The 22,417-nt window shown below is 43.7% G+C and overlaps 1 protein-coding gene across 3 annotated transcripts; it reads left to right on the top strand.

The window, feature by feature from the left end:
- Positions 1-12: 12 nt before the first annotated feature.
- Positions 13-21,429, top strand: uckl1a (uridine-cytidine kinase 1-like 1a). Of its 3 annotated transcripts, XM_046397052.1 has the most exons (15): positions 13-125; positions 11,631-11,818; positions 12,036-12,142; positions 13,359-13,529; positions 14,102-14,173; positions 14,335-14,524; positions 14,612-14,673; positions 15,949-15,965; positions 16,202-16,300; positions 16,401-16,494; positions 17,882-17,944; positions 18,050-18,172; positions 18,404-18,511; positions 18,768-18,924; positions 19,579-21,429. In XM_046397052.1, the coding sequence occupies exons 1-15, from the start codon at positions 37-39 to the stop codon at positions 19,656-19,658; spliced, it is 1,620 nt and encodes a 539-aa protein (XP_046253008.1). In that variant the 5' UTR covers positions 13-36; the 3' UTR covers positions 19,659-21,429. The 3 variants fall into 3 exon arrangements, with proteins under 3 accessions (XP_046253008.1, XP_046253009.1, XP_046253010.1); XM_046397053.1 differs by lacking the exon at positions 19,579-21,429 and having other exon boundaries at positions 18,404-18,572; positions 18,768-18,901; XM_046397054.1 differs by lacking the exons at positions 13-125; positions 12,036-12,142 and having other exon boundaries at positions 11,685-11,818.
- The last annotated feature ends 988 nt before the right edge of the window (positions 21,430-22,417 follow it).

Genomic DNA, 22,417 nt, shown 5'->3' with positions numbered 1-22,417 from the left:
CAATCCCCCACCGCTCGGTTAAGAAGGACTCCATCCATGGCTGTAACCAGCCGGTGCCGGCTCAGAGGTCGCAAGATCTTAACGGAAGCGGAGTGCGGGAAAAAAATGTCGTCCCGCTCGGACAGGTACATGATGCTCTGAGTGTTTTTTTATTATTGTTATTATTTCACATGTGTTCCCTGTGCCGGAATGTGACTTTTGATTTTCACTTAGCCTGCGGCAGCATCCTCATCTCGTAACGTAACGCTGACCACACGGACTCCTGCGCTCCTTCTCACCCAAACTGCAAAAATATGTTTCGCCTCTCATGTTGGTGTTACTAAGCCCCCGTCTGCTGATATTTAGTAACTAACTGTACAATGTAGTGACCCCGGTGCGCTGCGCACTCATCACATGCGTTAAAAACACGGAGGTCCTTCAGAAGTGGGTCGAGCTGCTGCGTGTTGACCGCCGTGCGTCCACAGGCTCCACATAACAAACCAGCAGAATATTTTCAAACCACATACATTCAATAAAAGATTCACTTATGCCAAGTCTTCATCTGTGGCACCTATGGATGCGTTGAGTATGAAGCAATTTCGATATTGCTCAATATTGCACACGTTAACCTTCAAAAATATGTTAAAAGCTGCACGGGGAGGTCGTAGCTCAAGTGTATTTACTGAAGTAAAAGTACACAAATACGCAACAGAGCAACAAACTCTGCCTAAAACATTAACATCGGGCTTTGCCATAAGGTCATCGGATTATTGTTATTGATGCATCAACATGTAAGCAACACTGTAATGCATGAAGTTACACCAAATGGGGTTAAGTGGGCTCAGTTAGATTCCACATATACTTCAGTGCAATTTGTTTTTAGGCACTTGTCGTGTACTTTTTACAGTTTCAGACAAATGTATAATTCTGTTCAGATAGACGGAGACCTAGTGTATTGTACCCATTTGTTTCACAGCTGCAGCTACTAGTTATGTGGAAGTTATCGATTAGACTGTGGCTGCAGCCATGACGGCCCACTAACTGTTCGATCCGTGAAATATCAGAGAGCGTTGACAAAATATCCATCGTGATTTTCTCATGTATAAACTTATCCTTTTCATTTCTCGAAAAACGACTCAAATGATCGATTCAGTTATCAATAATCCTGATTAACTTTCGGTCATTTGCGCAGTTGACTGATCAGTTCAGCTCTAGATACATTTTGTCCAAATTTAATCGACCTCGACCGAGTACAACATCAAAACACACATGAATGCATCAGTAGTAACGCTATCAGTAATTAGCCAACATAAATAGTGCCGTAACACACGTGTACTTTCACTTAAGTAAACATTTAAGTGATATGACTCCATGCTGGTGATGAAATACAGTAATGCATATTCTCACCTGCTCCTGCTACACAATAAAATAATGACACCGATGAGGCTACATCACGTTACATGAGCATGTGCCTGGCATTAACATATCCGTCAGCTGGCTAAAGTATGACATAATATCTGATGGGATTCCTAATACCCTAATGGTAAAAGATAAAATAATAAAAGTACACTATAAATGGAAATCGAAATAATAGATTAAAATAAAAGATCAGGCAGCCTACATAGCTAAGGTGTCAGAAAATAGCTCTGTTTTTAGTTTTTGCTCTAATAGTTCTCAGATCAACCAAAAAACAACCGAACATAACGTTGAGTGGAGGTAACAGTGCAACCACAGGAGAACGTTTGGTTTGTTGGTTCCCTCAATGTTTAGGGAACGTTGGTGTAAATGACCCCACAAAAGGTTCATTATTTTAGGTGAATTTTCTTATTAATATAAAGGCTGATATGCATTCTATTTTTGATACTGCATTAATGTTTTCTTATTAGCAGTAACTTTGGTTAATGTACAGAGGAATCATATGTCTTTCTATGCACTGTTGAAAGAGGAGCTTTTATTTTGATAGGCTTGATGTCGGTCTACTGCGCATGCTCAGGAATCTTACCGTAAGACTACAGCGCTCATAAGAAATAGTCACATAGTGCAACCTGAGCTAATGTTTTCAGTTTCTGACCCGTAATGAGGCACAAACTCTTACGGTGGTTTTAGTTTATGCAATGTTCAATGTACAAAGTTGGAGTGACAAAATAAAAACCATAAACTTAACCAGCAGTCGAAGATCATTGCCACGAAAATTACGGGGATCAGTACAGTAAGAGTTTCACCTCTCCAGCTAGCCTGCTAAGAAGATTCCAACGGAGGAAATACGGACGAAAAGGAACAAAACTTCGAAGGAAAAGAACAAGGATAGCGGTTAGCTGAAGACGGTGTGGTGGTGAGAAAAGGACTTTAGAAACAACAACAAGGACTTACGGATAAAAGCTAACAAAATGGAGGGAGACGATGCCATTTCGGGCACCAACGGCAAGGAGGAAAAGATCGCTACCCTTCGAAAGGTAATAGAGGAAGGCAAGGAAATGCTAAAAAAGGAAACAGAAAAAGGTGCTATCAGACAAGAGCTTAAAGAGACTTTGCAAATGAATGAAAACATGTTAACTGAACTGTTAAAAGATGACGGTGATGTTGCTGATAAAGTTAGGCGCTCGGAGCGCACGCGAAATCCCACGGAAAAAATGCTAGCATACTGTAGAGAAGAACAGAGCAAAAGGGAAAAGAAACTTGCTAGCCTTTATGAACAGTGGAAAGCTCTAGCTCGTAGGACACGACAAGAGCTGAAATATGAGCTAACAGAAAGGCACCTAGCATCCCTTGCTGACGAACTAGAGAAAATGAAAATGGAAGTTTTGAAGATGTTCGATGAACTGAGAGCACGAAGCACGCCTGATCCAGAGCTAAGACGTAAAGTTGATGCTTGCGTGGCGGTAACAGGTGACATAATGAGAATCATAAATGAAAGACTGACAGGCATAAATGGCGAATATGACGCAGAACATGAAGCAAGGTGCTTGCGTGAGCTACTTGAACCAGACTATGCACGGTCCATTTACGGCTCTGCCTCTGAACTCAGTCGTCACTCCCATCACTCAAGTGTTGCCGCCAAGCGAGCTGAAGCGGCGGCGAATTTAGCCGCAAAGGAGGCTGAATTTAAGGTGTTGATGGAAGAAAAGAAACAAAAGGAGAAGATAAGAATGCTTGAAGAGGAACACAAGAAAGAATTAGAAAGACATAAAGCAGAATTAGAACACTTACAAGCTGAAAAAGGCTTAAAGGCCGCTAAAGCCAGATTCGAGGCCTATGACAGAGAGGTTAAAGAGGAATCTGATGCTCAGTCTTTTCAGTCATTTCGTGATCCCCTGCCACACAACCACATTCCTCTTCATGCCCCGACACAGCCCTACCAAGCTGCCACTCCACCTTCTCCTAATGACATCTCCCGCCTGGCCCAAGCTGTCCAGGACAGCATTGCTATTAATAGACTGCCAATGCCAGAGCCCACTGTATTTACTGGCAATCCAATAGACTTTGTTGAGTGGAAAGCCTCATTTATGGCACTCATAGACAGAAAGAATATTTCCACTGCTGATAAGCTGCACTACCTCAAGCGCTATGTAGGTGGCTCAGCTCAGAAGTGTTTAGAAGGTACTTTCTATCGCAGTGATGATGCAGCATACAGTGATGCTTGGAACAAGCTAAATCAAAGGTATGGCCAACCGTTCATCATCCAGAAGGCCTTCAGAGAAAAGTTATCCAGTTGGCCTAAGATTCAGGGAAAAGATGCTGAAGGACTGAGAAGCTTCTCTGATTTCCTAAATGCTTGTCTGCAGGCCATGCCTCACGTGAAGGGTTTGAATATCTTAAATGATTGCGAAGAAAATCAGAAGTTGATAAGGAAACTGCCTGAGTGGTTAGCGTCAAGGTGGAATCGCCAAGTGACTGTACGTCTCACAGATGGAAAAGATTTCCCCAGCTTTAAAGAGTTTGCCAAGTTCATGTCCATGGAGGCAGAAACCGCATGCAACCCAGTCACTTCTCTCTTCGCTCTCCACTCTGCTGAATCCTACAATGACAAGGTAAACACAAGAGTCAATAAAAGAAACAAGGCCAGTGTCTTCAACACACAGACAATAGTGGACAATAGTAATCAGACAACGCCAAAAGAAAAGGTCAAAACTCCATGCATGTTATGTCAAGACAGCAATCATCAGCTCTGCAAATGCCCAGATTTTCTGAAAGAGACATTAGAATACCGACGGACTTATGTCAAAGACAATAAACTGTGTTACGGTTGCCTCAAACCTGGTCACGGGGCTAAGGAGTGCCGGCTACGTCACACATGTGGATTGTGCAAAGGACGACATCCCACCTGTCTTCACGACGACAGCTACAGAAGAGGTGAGAACAAGGTAAAGGAAGAAAAGCAAAATCCAGCACAACACAGTGAAATGGAGCCGGCATCTGCTACGTCCCTCAACGTCACCATCCAAGGTCAGTCAGCAAACACTTCGATGATCGTACCGGTCTGGGTCTCCAATGAAAAGGATCCATTCAGAGAGAAACTTGTGTATGCCCTGCTGGATACACAAAGCGACACGACATTCATCGAACAAGATGTAAGTAATGAACTGCAGCTGACTACTTACCCAGTTAAACTAAAACTCACTACCATGATGGGTGAGAATATGATCTTGAAAAGTGAAAGAGCATCTGGCCTGCGTGTGAGAGGTTTCAGTTCCACTGCGCACATTAGTTTGCCCCCTGCATACACCAAAGACTGTATACCAGTAAACAGGGAGCATATTCCAACGCACGAGACAGCTAAAAGATGGCGCCATCTACACACGATAGCAGACCAGATACCACCACTGCTTAGCTGTGAAGTGGGACTACTGATCGGCTACAACTGTCCGAGAACGCTTGTACCCAGGCGTGTCATAACAGGTGAGGATGACGAACCCTTTGCCATTCTCACAGATTTAGGGTGGACTATTGTTGGCTGTTCAGCTCCTCACTCCGACTCACTTCTCACAAGTCACTGCCACAGAGTAACCGTGAGGGAGCTACCTGCGGAGACTCCTTTGGACGCCCTCAGAATACTAGAGACTGACTTTAAAGACACTCACGCAAATGACAAAACAGTCTCTCAGGAAGACTTGATCTTTCTAGACAAGTTAAAGGAAAACATAAAGAAAAATGAACACGGACATTATGAAATGCCCCTCCCGTTCAAAGAAAGGCCATGCTTACCTGACAACAAGCAGCTTGCCGTTGTTAGGCTCAGTCACCTGAAAAGAAAGTTCAATGCAAACGAAAAGTACAAGAATGATTATGTGAATTACATGAAGGACATAACTGAAAGGGGTGACGTAGAAGAAGTGTCTACTGAAGGCACTGATGGAGAGAAGTGGTACATACCACACCACGGTATTTATCACCCCAAAAAGCCTGAAAAGCTTAGAGTGGTTTTCGACTGCTCAGCAAAGTACCGAGGGAGCAGTCTGAATGATCACCTTTTGTCAGGCCCAGACATGATAAACAATCTGACAGGAGTGCTTATTCGCTTCCGGCAGCATCATGTTGCTTTGATGTGTGACATAGAAAAGATGTTCCATCAGTTTCATGTCTCAGAGAAGGACCGTGACTACTTGCGCTTCCTATGGTGGAAGAACGGCGACACAAGTACACCAGCCCAGGAATTCAGGATGAAAGTCCATCTTTTCGGAGCCATATCCTCACCAGGGTGTGCGAACTATGGACTAAAGCAGCTCGCCAAAGAACACAGTCACACACACCCACTAGGGTCACAGTTCATTGCCAGAGACTTTTATGTAGACGATGGGGTAGCCAGTGTCGAGACTGAAGAAAAGGCCATCCGTCTAGCAAAGGAGGCACGTGAATTGTGTGCTAAAGGAGGTCTACGCTTGCACAAATTTGTGTCAAACAACGATACTGTTCTACAGAGCATCCCAGCAACTGAGCACGCTACAGACACCAAAGCAAAGAGTCTCTCGCTCAGCGATGCCGCTTTAGAAAGAGCACTAGGAATACACTGGAACATTGAGAGTGACTGTTTCACTTTCAGTGTCACGCCCAAGGACCAGCCAGCGACACGACGTGGCATTCTGTCGTCTGTCGCCTCCGTATACGACCCACTCGGCTTCATCGCGCCCTATCTCCTCAACGGAAAGAAAGTCCTCCAGGAAATGTGTCATCAAGGAACAGGATGGGATGATCCCATTCCAGAGAGGTTAAAGGCACGGTGGGAGAGATGGCGAGATGACCTTGTGAAACTTGAAGGAATTCAAATAGCTCGCTGCTATCAACCAGCAGACTTTGGAAAGGTAACTAAAGCAGAATTACACCACTTCTCAGATGCCAGTACAACTGGCTACGGACAGTGCACTTATCTGAGACTGGTGAATGAAAGGGGAGATGTACACTGCACTCTTCTCCTGGGAAAGGCACGCGTTTCGCCGCTGAAGGTAACAACTATACCCAGGTTAGAGCTTACAGCAGCTGTTGTATCAGTCACAGTCAGTAATATGCTGAAGGAAGAATTAGGCTACTCTGACAGTGAGGATTTTTACTGGACGGACTCAAAGGTAGTCCTAGGCTACATTAATAATGATGCCCGCCGTTTTCACACCTTTGTAGCTAATAGGGTACAGAAAATCCGTCATGCCTCAGATCCCAGTCAGTGGTTTTATGTACCTACTGATGACAACCCAGCAGACTGTGCTTCAAGGGGGACAACAGTGGACGAGTTGCTTTCATCTGACTGGTTCACTGGCCCTAGCTTTCTGTGGAAAAAGGAAATGGAAATGCCGACAGAAGTGTCTTTAGAGCTGCCTGTTGGTGACCCCGAAGTTAAAAAGGCTCAGACTTTTCAGACAGAGACCTCAGAACAAATTAGCCTTGTGGACAGATTCTGTAAGTTTTCATCTTGGTCTCAGGCAGTCATGGCCGTGGCACGTCTGGTGCGACGTGCTAGGAAGGATAAATCCAATGCCCTCTCTACAGTTAGTGAGAGACAATATGCAGAACGACTCATCATTAAAGATCTACAGAACCAAGCATACCAGGAAGAGATTAAGATACTGAGCAACGGACATCAACTTCCAAGGCAGAACAAGCTGTATCACCTGGATGTTTTCCTGGATGCAGAGGGTGTGCTCAAGGTGGGAGGTAGGCTCAGTCGCTCATCTTATCCTACTCCATTCAAACATCCCACAGTCATACCACAAGGACAACACATAACAAGGCTCATCATTACCCACTATCATGAAAAAGTGAAGCATCAGGGTAAAGGCTTCACCATCAACGAGATCAGGTCTAATGGCTATTGGATCTGTGGACTGAGCAGAGCAGTTGCATCATGCATCCGACACTGTGTCACTTGTCGACGGCTGAGAAGGCCTGTTGAAGGCCAAAGAATGAGTGACCTTCCCGTGGAACGAACAGAACCCTCGCCGCCGTTCACATACTGCGGCATGGACTGTTTTGGTCCTTTTTGGACAAAGCAAGGGAGAAAACAACAAAAGAGGTACGGGTTACTTTTCACCTGTTTTTGCTCTAGAGCAATTCACATCGAAATGTTAGAGGACATGTCTACAGACACATTCATTAATGGACTGAGATGCTTTATTGCTTTAAGAGGCGCTGTAAGGCAAATCAAATGTGATCAGGGCACAAATTTCATGGGTGCTAAAAATGAACTGAATGCTGCGCTGAAAGAACTAGACATGGACAGACTGAATGCATTTCTCACAGAGAAACAGTGTGAGTTTATAATGAACGCACCTCATGCTAGCCACGCAGGGGGTGTGTGGGAACGGCAGATTAGAACTGTGCGTAGTGTCCTGAATGCCACTCTGCTACTGTCCCCTGGTACGCTCAATGACGCTTCATTGCGTACTTTCTTGTACGAGACCATGGCTATAGTAAATAGCCGCCCACTCACTGTTGACACTCTGAACAGCCCCAATAGTTTAGAGCCACTTACTCCCAACCACCTAATCACCATGAAATCCACGGCTGCCTTGCCCCCTCCTGGCACCTTTGAGAGAGCGGATCTTTACGGGAGAAAGAGGTGGCGTCAGGTGCAATATCTGACGGAACAGTTTTGGAGTAGATGGAAAAAGGAGTACCTCCATAACATCACAGCGAGACAGTGCTGGCATAGCACAAAAAGGAACCTGCAAGTTGGAGATATAGTTCTGGACACTGAGGACACCTTACCCAGGAGCCAATGGAGACTTGGGAGAGTCTCAGAAATCAGCAGAGGCCAGGATGGACTTGTGAGACGGGCTAAAATCCTACTTGGAGAGAGAGAACTGAGTGACAAGGGAGAGCGCACTGGCAGACTTTCGTTAGTGGAGCGCCCAGTCCAGAAACTAGTTTTGTTGCTTGAAGCAAATTAAGCATAATGCAAATGAAATGTGATATAGTTTCTGTGTGATAAAGTGTAAATGTTAAAGGTTATATTCTGTGTGGAAATTATGTGTTTAAAGGTTTCCATTCTGTAAACACTATAATTTGGTGGGAGTGTAAATGACCCCACAAAAGGTTCATTATTTTAGGTGAATTTTCTTATTAATATAAAGGCTGATATGCATTCTATTTTTGATACTGCATTAATGTTTTCTTATTAGCAGTAACTTTGGTTAATGTACAGAGGAATCATATGTCTTTCTATGCACTGTTGAAAGAGGAGCTTTTATTTTGATAGGCTTGATGTCGGTCTACTGCGCATGCTCAGGAATCTTACCGTAAGACTACAGCGCTCATAAGAAATAGTCACATAGTGCAACCTGAGCTAATGTTTTCAGTTTCTGACCCGTAATGAGGCACAAACTCTTACGGTGGTTTTAGTTTATGCAATGTTCAATGTACAAAGTTGGAGTGACAAAATAAAAACCATAAACTTAACCAGCAGTCGAAGATCATTGCCACGAAAATTACGGGGATCAGTACAGTTGGGCTTCGTTAGGTTTCTGTATAACCATTAGGGAACATTCCCTTAAGGTTAGCTCTTGGTTAGGTTCTAACTAACCTCCAGAGAACCATAGGCTAACCTTATATATACGTTCGCTGTTACGTGTGAAGGCCTCGCTGGTGAAGACATTTCATTTCGTCCCAAAGAGACGCTAAAATAGAAGAAAGATGTCTCCATTGGGACCTTCATAAGCAGGAAAAGACAAACCTTACCAGGTGCTGAAACAATTAGTCGACTAACTGATTAGTCAGATAGAAAAATCATCTCTGTAATTATTATTTTTGACCTTTTTGGACCTTTTTGTGTTGGACCTACTGTGTCCGGTCAGACATGACTTACAGCGTGTTTGTCCCTCTGCTGTTGTGGTGGGTCAGATCAGTGCGCTAAGAGGAAGGATCAGGAGAAGACGTCCATCCCGTCCCGCTTTTGCTTACCGGTGCCTCTATTAATACCAGCCAAGCAGCTCTTTGCCTCCCGCGTTAACGCTGATCCTCTTAGTGGCTGTCACATTCACAGGAAGAGGTGGACAGAGACGAGGCAGGACACATGGGACTGTAGCGTGGAGACAACCGCAGAAGTCAGATGATTTATGCAGATACAGATTTATGAATGGACGGCCTGAACCACCCGTGACTTACGTGGCTCAGTCAGAGTCGGTGGCGCCTCGCTGAGGGCCCGTCGTGTTGTTTGGGGTGGTGTTGGTGGGTGAGAAACGCCGCAGTGAGAGGCGAGAAGCTGGAGGTTAAGAGGTTGTCGACCGAAGCAGACATGACCCTGCTGGACGGCACAGGAGCCAGAATCTCCGGCTGCTGGTCCCTGAGGTCTGACCGCAGGTAAGATGTGACAGTCCGCGTGTTCAGGCAGGACTCCAGTTTTCACAAAGCTCTCCAGCACGCCGTGGATGTGGAGCTATAAATAAATCTGTAAACTGGGGGTTGCTCAGAGGTCAGAGGAAGTGGAGGATTTGGGTCAGTTTGCAGGGATTTTGGTGTTTTATCCGCGCTCAGCCACTGAGGGTTGCCTGCGGTGTGTCATTACTGAAACAGTCGTTTTAAAAGTGCGCAGGCTGGATATGCAGAACCATTCATTAGTCGTCTCTTTCATTTCCAGTTTGTGTGCATATTTGTGGCGTTAGAAACAAACAGAGTTACTAATCTGTTTTCTAATTACTGCCAGTGGGAGGGCAGGCTCAGCTGACTTTCATTTGTTCATTAGTAAACGGTGGTGTGAAGTTGTGTGTCGAGCAGAGCATCAGGCAGTGGTGGAAAAAGTATTTAGGTCCTTTACTGAGGTAAAAGTACTCCGTTACAGGTAAATCTGCTACATGAATTGTTTAAGTAGTAGGAAGACAGTACACACAGTAGAAAATTTAAGCACTCAGTGCAGAGAAATGTCACAGTGTACTGCACTGTGTACTACTGTTGTATTTTATTATTACTCACACATCATTCATGTTTAGGTGGCCTTTTGTTTGGTTTTTGTCGTTGGTTGTGGTTGTCATTTTTAACTATTTTGCGTTGGGCTGCGATTAGTGATCATTCTCATCATTGATTAATCTGCTGGTTATTTTCTTGATTGAGGAAAAACAAAAAGCATCAGTGGGTCATGTCGCTCACGGTTACCCAGAGCTCTTTCACGCTCCCTCACAGGGGAAAAGCTGCAAATCCTCACATCTGACAAACTGAAACCGTGAAATTTAGTTCTGAAATGTTGTGGAGTAGAAGTACAAAGTAGTTGAAATGGAAATACTCCTGTAAAGTACACAGCAGCCCACTGCTCAGCGAGAAAACTCGTTAACACTCTTACACAACACACACTTGCACAGCGTGTTTGTGTAGCTGCACCGAGAGGTTTTCTTCTCGAGCCTCGGGTTTTTGGCATGTTTGAAATTGCATCTCGATGTTTACTCGTTCGCTGCAGAGCTGTTTGCTATGCAGACGTCACTCCGCCACACAGAATAAATAGCTTTAATTTCTTCCTATTTAAAACACTTCTTGCTTAAATTTGCTTCTGCACACATACGACTCCTTCATACAACAAGCCAAATCTGGTTCAACAGCTTTTGCATCTCACCAATGACTATTGTTATCACCTGTTCCTCTGTTTATTAGTTAATAAGTTAGTTCTTTAACTGTTTGGCCTCTAAAATGTCAGAAAATAGTGAGAAATGCCCGTCACTATCCCATAAAACCCACAAAGGTGATGTGATCAGATTTCTTATGTCCAAATAACAGAACCTAAAAACCTATAAAGTTCACTTTCAGATAATACGAAGCAAAGCAGCAAATCCTCATGGTTAAGAAGCTGGAAACAGGAAACAAAACAAAAATTTAATTTGAAAAAATATTCTTAAGTCAAGGCAGTCTTGACGGTTTTTAGTGGAGCTTTTGCCGCCGTCTCACGCTGAGGAAGGCAGTGAGATGTGGTTAACGGTTGGAATTAATTTGTCAGACTCTTTTCGTGGTCAACATCCTAAACGTTTGCCAGACGTTTTGCTCCCTACAGTGCATGTGTGGTTTAACACCTAAATTGAATGTCCGAGTGTGTGTTATGATCATCAGAGATAACACAGTGATGAATTCTTAAAGCTTATGATGAGCTGGTGCTGTTACATTCACGGCTGGACAGACTGTGGAGACGGCACGACACACCTGGCTGTGCTCAGGCTCTAACCTGCCCTGCTTTGTGTGTGCTTTTGCAGCGGGAGTGGGGAGGACTCGTTGGACCGGCTCCTGCCCCCCACCGGGGCCCCTCGCAGGAAGAGCGCCACCTCGCTGAGTAAGACCGAGCCTCCTCTGCTGCGCACAGGCACACGCACCATCTACACGGCCGGCCGACCGCCCTGGTACGACGAGCACGGCGCGCAGTCAAAAGAGGCCTTTGTCATCGGTATGATGATGTTTTTACTCCTCCTGACTGTTTTCTCCTCTCACGTCCCTCATGACAAATTGTAGCTTTGAGCTGCAGAACCCGTCCTTTTATTACCGTTCTCTTATTATAGCCATAAACACTTAGCTGTCATCGCACACGCATCCCGCCAGACGACATTAGACACACTCTGAAAAACACACATAATGGGCCATTGAGATGCTGTGTGGATGTGCAGGGTTGTGTGGGGGCAGTGCCTCAGGGAAGACCACCGTGGCCAATAAGATCATCGAGGCTCTGGATGTGCCGTGGGTTGTGCTGTTGTCTATGGATTCTTTCTACAAGGTGAGGAAGTCACGCATTTTAGCCATTTTTGTCTTTATTTTATGCGGTTGTTAATTATCTGTGGGCTCATTGTGTTGGGGACTAATCATCTGGATGCTGTACCACATGGTACTGCATACCTACAGGTGTACGAGTCCTAGAAGTAAATTACATTCTAATCAAATTTTAATTACCTTTTTGTCTTTTTATGAAGCTGTCATGACAAAGAGACAAACTACACGTGTATTAATTATGATGTAAATTAGGATTTATTATGATGCCGTATGCTGATATTCATTGAACACACACCTGAAAGTGGGGTGGGGGTAGCTGTGCCAAACTTGTCTTTACACACCATCTGCTCCAATAAACTGCAGTAAAGATTTGTGTGTGTGTTTGTTTGTGAATAGTAATATTTGGGTCAATAACTGCTTACGATCCGATAATATGGCAGGACATTAAAGTCTCAGTTTAACTTGAACTTTATTCATCCAACACTGGACTCCAGCACTACACTACTGTTCTCCGGGATTTAAAGCGGCTACAGTCGGTATTTAGTAATGAAGTATTTACGTTGAAATTTATTTCTTAGTCCAAGTACTTTGTCAGTTCTGGGTACACTATGTGCTGAGTAATTACACCATAATTTGCAGGCTGTGATGTAATTCAGTCCTGTGGCTGTTCATCAGCAAGTTTTCATCTGAACTCTTTTGAAGCCTGTCGTGTGAATGAGCAAAACCTCAAACTATCATCAGAATCAGGAAGCGTCGCTCAGACTTGAAAAGCTGAGCCTCGCCGAGCTTCCACGTTGTGTTTTTATAGAAACAAACAGGAAACGTACACACAATACTGGATTCATACACACGTTAAGGCAAACTGTAAATTAATTCTTGTGCACAAATGTTGCGACAAAAAAAGCTGAGAACTTTAACGTTAAAGACGCCTGGTGAAAAGATTTTTCATCTTCTGTAATTAAAGGAATAGTTTAACGTCTTGGGTGATGCTTTTATTTGCTTTCTTGCTGAGATGTAGATGAGAATCTGAGCCTTTGGACTGGAGTCGAACTGTTTCCATCTGTTTCTAGTCTTTATGCTAAGCTATACTAAACTCCACCCTTAAGCTTCATGTTTAGTGTACAAACATGAGAATTGTGTTGATATTCTCATTGTGTTGAGTTCAAGTGCTTCATCACCAACATCCTGTGAACCTGTGAGTGTTAACCTGCTGTCTTTTGCAGGTTTTATCTCCAGAGGAGCAGGCTTTGGCGGCAAGTAACGACTACAACTTTGATCATCCGGGGGCTTTTGACTTTGAGCTGCTGGTGGCCACTCTGAGGAAGCTGAAGCAGGGCAAGAGTGTGAAGATCCCGGTGTATGACTTCACCACGCACAGAAGACAGAAAGACTGGGTGAGTCGTCTCGTTTCCTGCAGAAAACTCCCAGATGAGACTTTTAACTGTTTAAAAATGTGCATCCTGTTATTTTGTGGGGAAAAAGGCAAAGTTGAGCAATGAGGTTAATTTCTCAAAGCTGAAAATGTGCACTGCATAGACAAAAGTATCCAGACGCACCTCTTTATGGGGATGTGCTGACCTTTGGGATGAACTGGAATGGAGATTGTGAGCCAGGCCTTTTGGTCCAACATCAGTGTCTGACCTCACAAACACCTTACTGCATGAATGGGCACAGATACACTAGAAGGGAATCTTGTGGAAAGTCTTCCCAGAAAAGCTGTTATATCTGCAAAGCTCTCCATGTATTTAGAATGCAGTGTCATTAAAGTCCCTGTTGGTGTGATGGTCAGGTGTCCAAGTACTTTTGTCTATACAGTTTATTATAGACTTAATTACATATTGTAATTAAAAAGAAGTTGCTTCTCAAAGTGACATTCTGCAGCTTTAACCTTGTGAGAGCTGAACTGAGTGTTTATGCAGCAGCTTTCTGCTTTGAAGATTGTTGCTTTCCCCTCCTCTCTGTGCAGAAAAATGTGTATGGTGCCAGTGTAATCATATTTGAAGGAATTATGTCTTTTGCGGACAAAGAGCTTCTTCAGGTAAGGCGGCGTGTTTCTCTTTTTTTCTTTCTTTTCTTCTTTTTGAAGAATTCTCGAGTGAAGTAAAGCAATCAGCACCAGTTATTGTTGTTTGAGCAGCCGCTTGGCCTGAAGTGAATGTTATTGAACCGTTCGGGTGTGTTTGCTCGTCCCGCCTGCAGCTGCTGGATATGAAAATCTTTGTGGACACAGACTCAGACATTCGGCTGGTTCGCCGTCTCCGCAGAGACATCACAGAGCGCGGACGGGACATTGAAGGCGTCATCAAGCAATACAACAAGTTTGTGAAGCCGGCGTTTGAGCAGTACATCGAGCCAACCATGAGGCTGGCTGACATTGTGGTGCCGAGAGGTGAGACAGTCTTGCTTCCCGACTGATAAACAAGCTAAACGTACCAACATCGTCTCCAACCGGTCTCTTCTTGTTTTTCCCTCAAAGGTGGTGGGAACATGGTGGCCATTGATCTGATAGTCCAGCATGTTCACAGCCAGCTGGAGGAGGTGAGCAACCCAAACACTGATGGTACATAAGAGGGTGGTGCCACCATGTGCCCGAAAGATGTAACATACAGACAGGAAGAGAGACTCCCGGCTGTTTGTGCAATGAAACGCCTCAAGCTGAAATCAAATCAGAACGTCTCAGTCATAAAACTTTTAGGGCTTTTATAAATCTGGTGTTCCTCTATATTACACAAACTTATTGTCAACAAATCAGGCTTATTTCACTGTGTTGCATCTTTTATTGAATCTTGTCAGGGTTTTTTTTGTTTGTTTGTTTTTATTTTGCTCAGTGTGATAGCTAAACCACAGTTATCCTCCTGTGCTCAAAGGGTGTTAGGCTTTCATCACGCAGCGGAGGAGGGAAATAACGGCTCTTTTTAGTGAACCAGATCATTTGGCTCAGCTCAGCAATAAGACTTGACTCAAGAACCGCTTCTGGCTTTTAGAATTCAGCCATATTTGACGTGTGGTCACTTAAAATATTCAGTGTAAATGGACTAAACCTCATGGTCTCCAGAATATCATAATTTTACATTGTGATTGATATAAAAACCTTGAAAAGGTAAAAACACATGTGCATTGAACATTTTATTCATATTGAACTATTATTTGAATATTTATATACTGTCAGATGTTTCTGGATTGCATTTGCCAAATCCATTATATTATTCTGTCTTGTATGGTATTAATTTATATTTAAAAAAATAAAAATGAAGAAAAAAGAAATCGGCTCTCAGATGGGAGTCGGATCACTAAAAGGATCTGGCTGACCAAGCCGACTCACTCACCACCAGCACATCACTACCAAATACTTTATCATAGTTGTGATCATCATTAAGCTTGTCTTCACACGTTTTTCCTTTTGCTGTGGGCCAAATCTGTGTTTGCCTCTCGCTACGGGGCTGTGCTTCAGCTGCAGAAACTGTAAAAGTCCGAGGAAAAAGTGAAGTAATACGAATTCACCTTTATCATCCAGCAAATATGAACTAAGCAAACTACAGCCTGTCCTACACCAGCTGTGCACTTCAGCTGAACATGTTGTCTCACTGCTGCAGCTCACAGAGTACAGTTAAGTCTCATGTTAAGTCTACGTACTCATTACAACCAAATCCGCAGCTGACAAATGCGTCATTTGCTTTGGATTGCTATTTACTGCTTTATTTAAACTACATGAAACTACATACTTGTTTCCTGTCTTTAATCTTCAGCAGCAGTGACTTAGACACTATCTTCATTTTTACCCCGTTTTATTGTCTTTCTCCTCTCTTTATGCAGCGTGAGCTCAGTGTCAGGTATGCTGTTACGTGTTTTGACTCTTCTGGCTTTCGTCCTCTCATTTGAGCTTTCGTGTCAGTGTTGTGCACAGACTGAGCCTTCACTTTGTGTGTGTGTGTGTGTCTGTGTCTGTATTTCTACAATTAGTGAGTCGGTCTTAATGATAACTCTGTGCTGTCTTGAAGCCAGACCGCTTCATTCCCCCTCAGAGTAACAGGATAACCCAGTAAAACCTTTTGATTCCTGGTCTCAGGGCCCTCCTTGCCTCCGCTCAGCAGACTCAGCCGCTGCCTCAGACGCTCAGCGTGTTGGAGAGTACGCCGCAGGTCAGAGGCCTGCACACCATCATCAGGTACCACGTGCTCAAGTCTGAGTCCTCGAAACAGTGAACGCAACTTGAGCTGTAAAACCTTGTCTTCTTCTTCGTCTTCTTCTTTTCTTTGTGAATGCAGGAATAGAGAAACAAGTCGAGATGAGTTCATCTTCTACTCAAAGAGATTAATGCGTCTCCTCATAGAACACGCACTAACGTTTCTACCATCTCAGGTGGGTGAACTTTACCTGCTTAATGAGTGTTCAGACGACTGCTTTAGCGTGCAAAGAGACAAACCCACCGAGGATCTGAGTCCGACCTCTGAGTCTGCAGCTCCCCTCGGGCCTGCTGTCTTTTCGCTTGCTTTTTTAGCCCTCTTTTAACTGAGCTAAAACAGAGTGAATATTAGTTACATTCTTCAGGTGGCCAGAAACTTGAATGGTAAATGAAAGAAATGAATGATAATGTTGCTCTGTAACTGCTGAATGTGGAAACAAACAACCGTTTGCTCACAATATCAAATTAAAGGTGATGAAATATCAATATCTTGTTATTGGGTTTTCCAGGCAGTCATCTGTTTTAGTTTCTGCAAATAAAGTCTGAAAATCAACTCGCAGAGACACGAGACTTCCTTCAAATGATTACAATAACGATGTCTCAGCTGTTAAGGTTTTGTCACAGTTATTGTTGCTTGTTAACTTGATTAAGTCAACTGCTAAACAACTTTGCAACATCTTTGAGTCAAGTTTTCCCTTAATTCCGTCTGCTTGTTGTTTCCTTTACGTGATTCTGAAAGCAAAGCATCCGAACAGCCGACTCTCACGTGTCCGTTGTCGTAGTTTAAACGTAGAAAGACTTTTCAGCACCTGACAAAAATAAAAGTGGCTGAACGCTCACTGTGATGGATTGTCTGTGGTGTATCGAGCAAAGTTCAAGTCTCTGCAGGTTAGCTTTCATACCATACTGACACCAAAACCACTGAATTCCAGGGTGGTATCATGCAAATTTATCTTCGGAAAATTGTTGGTATTTAATGTAAAGTGTGCACCATTTGTGGTGAATGTGCTAAAGGGAAAAAAGGTGACCTGTTTTCAGGTGAGTTTATTGCAGTAATACAGCACGTACATGGTGAATATACTACAGAAGTGCTTTACAGGACAAAGTTCAATACACACACACACACAAAAACATGCACAGATATGCTATATAGAGAACAGTATTTGGCTTGGGGCTGTTTATCAGGGTTGGGCCCCTTTACTTCCAGTGAAGGGAAATCTTAATGCTTCAGCATACCAAGACATTTTGGACAATGCTATGCTTCCAACTTTGTGACAACAGTTTGTTGAAGGCCCTTTTCTATTCCAGCATGACTGAGCCTCAGTGCACAAAGCAAAGCTCCATAAAGACATGGCTGGATGAGTTTGGTGTGGAAGAACCTGACTGGCCCACACAGAGTCCACAGTGCAGTTAGAATGGAATGTCATCAAAGTCCGTATTGGTGTAATGGTCATTTGTCCCAAGACTTATGTCTATATAGCATACATTGAAATATTGGTGCTTTTCTAGTGTCTGCTTGTGGAATAACAAGGTAGCTAACTCTTCCTCTGTATTTCCTGACAGACGTGTGTAGTTCAGACTCCGCAGGGCCATGAGTACGAGGGCCGCAGATACAACGGGAAAGGGGTGAGTGTAGTTTTTGTTTCACAAGGTCTTGTTGACTTCCTTTCAAGTGTGTCCTCTGGGATTTCTGCCATCACCCTTTTTCCACTGCCTCTTCTGTCTCCACAGATCACCGGCGTGTCGGTCCTGCGGGCAGGAGAGACCATGGAGCCCGCACTGAGGGCCGTGTGCAAGGATGTCCGCATCGGCAAGATCCTCATCCAGACCAACCTCGACTCAGGCGAACCAGAGGTAGATCGAATTGGTCGTTTGGTGCCAAACGCTCATCTCATCAGTGTCTTTGAGATGCTTGTGTGTGCTACATTTAGATACTTTACACGAAAGTGTAAAACGAAGGATATAAATGTTTTGATTGTTTGGCTGTTTTTATTCCTTTCTTCCACATGATGTGTGTCTCCGTGGTAACTACCCTTCCTGCTTTTGTAACCATGGTAACCTGTACCTCCTCTCTGGCCTCGCCAGCTGCATTACCTGCGTCTGCCCAAAGACATCAGCGAAGATCATGTCATCCTAATGGACAGTACGGTCTCCACCGGCGCTGCTGCCATGATGGCAGTACGAGTCCTATTGGTGGGTGGAGATTAACGTTGTTACTCTTCAGTAAGATGGCATCAAGACCCCTCTGCTCTTGGTCAGTCACATGTGTTCTGTTGCTCATCTGTGTCTTTACTGATTTGACTGATTTTTGTCCTGCTGAGGTTAGATTAGCTTTATCTCAGCAAAGACAAACGTCGGACGTTTTCCTTCCTTCCCACTGACTTCATTATTCCAGTTAGTTTTCCTTCAGATGCTGACAGCTGTTGCTGTGATGTGTGTTGCTGAGCAGGATCACGAGGTGCAGGAGGATAAGATCGTGTTGGTGTCGCTGTTGATGGCGGAGCTCGGGGTTCACTCTGTGGCCTACGCCTTCCCGAAGGTCAAAATCATCACCACTGCTGTGGACAAGAGCCTGGATGATTGTTTACATGTAGTTCCTGGCATCGGTAAGCCGTCTTATGAATGTACTCACTTTTTCTGTAATAAGTAGAATTTATTTACTTGTTTTGAGCCTCTTGAGTGTTGAAGAACTTGTCTGAGATGAACAAAAGATAATTAATAAATAGCATTAATAGTAGTATAGTAGAAAACTATAACTTAAAAGAATTTCAGAAGCCTTCAGTATCGTGACTTTGGGTGTGTGATATTAGTGTTATGTGGGTCTTTGCTGAAGATAAAGGACAATAAACATTTCTGTTTCAAGTTGACAGATTTCATTTCATGTCCCAGCAGGTTCTAATTTAATGCTCGTGTCGCTTCACATTTGAAGCCTGCACTGCTCTCGGTCCACACTAACTAAATACACAATGCACATATCAGATAGAGCGGCAGGTTGTCTGTAAAAACAAATAATTACATACAGTTAAATAATTAAACACTACATGCATACATTAAGATCTTTCACCACTTAATTAGTCTCTCTGTTTGTGAATGAGTCATAAAATTTTATCATTCTACAAAACCATCAATGAGCTCTTACTTCTGGATCTTCTGGCCCCTGCGGCCGTTAAGTTTTACTGTGTATTCATGCTGTGTGTTTTCATTATTTTCTCCAGCCCCTAACTCACCAATACGAAACTCCACTGCTGTGTGTTTTTCAGGGGATTTTGGGGACCGGTACTTCGGGACAGACGGCACAGACAGCTGGAGCGATGAGGACCAGGACCAGCCATCGTACTGACTTCTGTGAGCCTGTCAAAGAAACCAGTAAACTACTTGAAAACTCTGATTATTGTGCATCTTCCCCTTTAAGCATAAACCACACAAAAAAACTGTGATGTTCATGAAATTTTGTACTCTTGTATGGCAGATGAGTCCTGGTGAAGCACGACAGGCATTTTGTTCTATTTACAGCTGAGCGTTTGATATTTAGAGAGTCGCAGAGGTGAAAACGGTGCCATTAACTTTGATGTACAAAAATGCAATACAATGTCACTATATTGTGTATGATTTGATCCAAGTTTGCATCAGCTCCTTGTGAATCCCAGATAATTTTAAGCTGATTTACCTGTCAACCTTCTACAGTACCTTAACTAGCATGGACTTCAGTCGTGTCTGAATATCAGACATAAAACACAACATCCACTCACAGTCAGCAGTGTAAACATGTAGCATCACAAGCTGTAACAGCTACCAGCATAGCAGCTAAATGTCAAGATGCTAACCTGTGCACAATGACAGTGCTAACACGGTGACGTTAGCAAGCTAACATTTGCTTATTGAAACTACACACAAAGTACAGCCGAGTCTGATGGGAATATCTTTAGTTTTGCGGGTGTTTGTGGTTGCACATTAAAATTTTGACCCGGTGATGATTCAAAAGGAGAGAGAGATTAAAAGGATCACAAAAATTTTTAAAATTCATCTTCAGAGGAGCACGAACGTCGGTACAAAACGCTCATTACAATCCGCCCAACATCAAAAGGATCCCCAAAGTCAAGTTATTGATATACTTCAGTCAGGACCAAAGTGGTATAGTGCAAACATTTACAAAAACATGTTTTATTTTTGTTTCAAAGTTAGAACACAGTCCGTAGTACCAGTATAATTATATTTTTAATTTTGGTTCACATTGTGCAAAATGAGCAAGAAGACGTCGTTTCCGGGTCCCAACCTCTTCTGGATGCAAACACAGACTCACAGCTCTGTGACTCGAGTGTGATGTTATTACACAAGAATATGTTCTGATTCACTCACTGCTGGTATCAGACATTTTTGTGTATGTCAGGTGCTAAATGCACAGCTAGAGTTTAGTTTTTCTCAGAAATTTTATTAAACAGAAATCACACAATGAAATCATTATTACTTTCAAGATTATCTAACTCTCATGTTTTTATGCAGTCACAACGGGTGTAAAATGCCTTTTGTGTATATAATAAATCTTCAATTCAGGGTATAAGACAACATTTTGAGGATTTAATTCCACATTTCGTCTCACTGCCGTTTCCTGCTTCTGCTGAAATTGATACGTTTTCATTGCGTGTCTGGGCTGAGCGTCCAGGTGTGGATCAGACCGCCATTGCCAGGTCACGGCCGGTCATATGCTCACTTGTGAGTATTTTCCACGGTCCTGTGACTCGAGTTCAGATGCAGGCCGCCTGGCCCATCCCCACCCCACCACCACAATCACCGCACCACACCTGTGATGCACTTTAAGGCCTGAAGGGGTCAGTGTAGCTCACATTTAGCTTTTCTCTGTGTGATTTATGGTGTGTCCCTCTGAGAACTCAGTGTGTCCTTACAGCACAGAGGAACACACACACACGTCCATCGCGCAGGTTGAAATATGTCGAGATTTGAACTCATGACAGGCGGTTCTGCAGCGGTGAAAACATCCTCGTGAACATCCTGGTGCTGAATGTAGTGTGTTAATGCTCTGTTAACAACGTGTAAGATGCTATGGTTGTGATTTCAGGGCTACAGAATGAGCAATAAAAACCTTGAGCCTCCTAGTTTCCCCTCCCTGATTTGTTCACACTGCAAACATCAACACGACTCAGGCTCCCGGTTGGTGATAACCAGGCTGTGGCCTCGGCTTTTATCTCTCCTCTCTCTGATCCTCTCTCTTTTGTCCACCGTGTACCTTCAATGAATCCGGCAGTCTTCATTCATGTACACATTCAGTCATTCATTCCCCTCACGGTGAGATTAACACATCACGCACGCCGTGGATGTGGATGTGGTATCACATTCACACCTACAGCATCTTCTCCGCTCCCACACGTTTGTTTTGGGCTGCTTTTATTTATTTATTTATTTTTTTCCCTCCTTGTGCGATAGCTCCTCGCCGAGCGGCTGACACTGTGATCACGGATGTCATACGTCGCACGCTGTATCCTCCAAGACAGCAGAAGACACGCTCGCCCATGTGACTACTGCCTCAAGGTTAACCTGTTACCATGGAGACAAGCCCGCCAATGAAAATTCAGCAGACGGTTGCGATGTTGACTGCAAGCTTTTTGTTTTAAGGGGTGACCTATTTTTTTTTTCCTCCACCCCCCACCACCTACCCCACCACCAACCCCAACCTCACCACAGCCACTCAGACACAGACCCTGCTCCTCTGTGCACGTGCACATCCACACAGAATTAAAAAAAAACACGGGAAGGCTACACACACACACACACACACACACACACAGACATGTAGAGGTTGTAAGTTGGTGCACAGAAGAAGCAAGGTAAGAGAGACAAGTCTTGGTTATAAAATAGGAACACATTTTGAAATAATTCCCTTAATTTAACCCTAAAGATATTATTGCACAGGTATGTTAAGGTTTTTACTTCCTTTGATTGGGCTAAAGACGTGAATCTACAGGCAGCTTTTGAGATCAGAAGAGAAGGTTTAAATTACTAAACAGTCTTTTATCCGTCTCTCTGTGATATCAAGGCCTTAGAGAAAGTTGGCGTCGTGCAGCAAAAGCCTGCTTTCTTTTCAAT

Source organism: Scatophagus argus, chromosome 8 (genome assembly GCF_020382885.2).
Source record: "Scatophagus argus isolate fScaArg1 chromosome 8, fScaArg1.pri, whole genome shotgun sequence".
Taxonomy (NCBI): Eukaryota; Metazoa; Chordata; class Actinopteri; family Scatophagidae; genus Scatophagus; species Scatophagus argus.
This window is presented reverse-complemented; position numbering and strand designations above follow the sequence as displayed.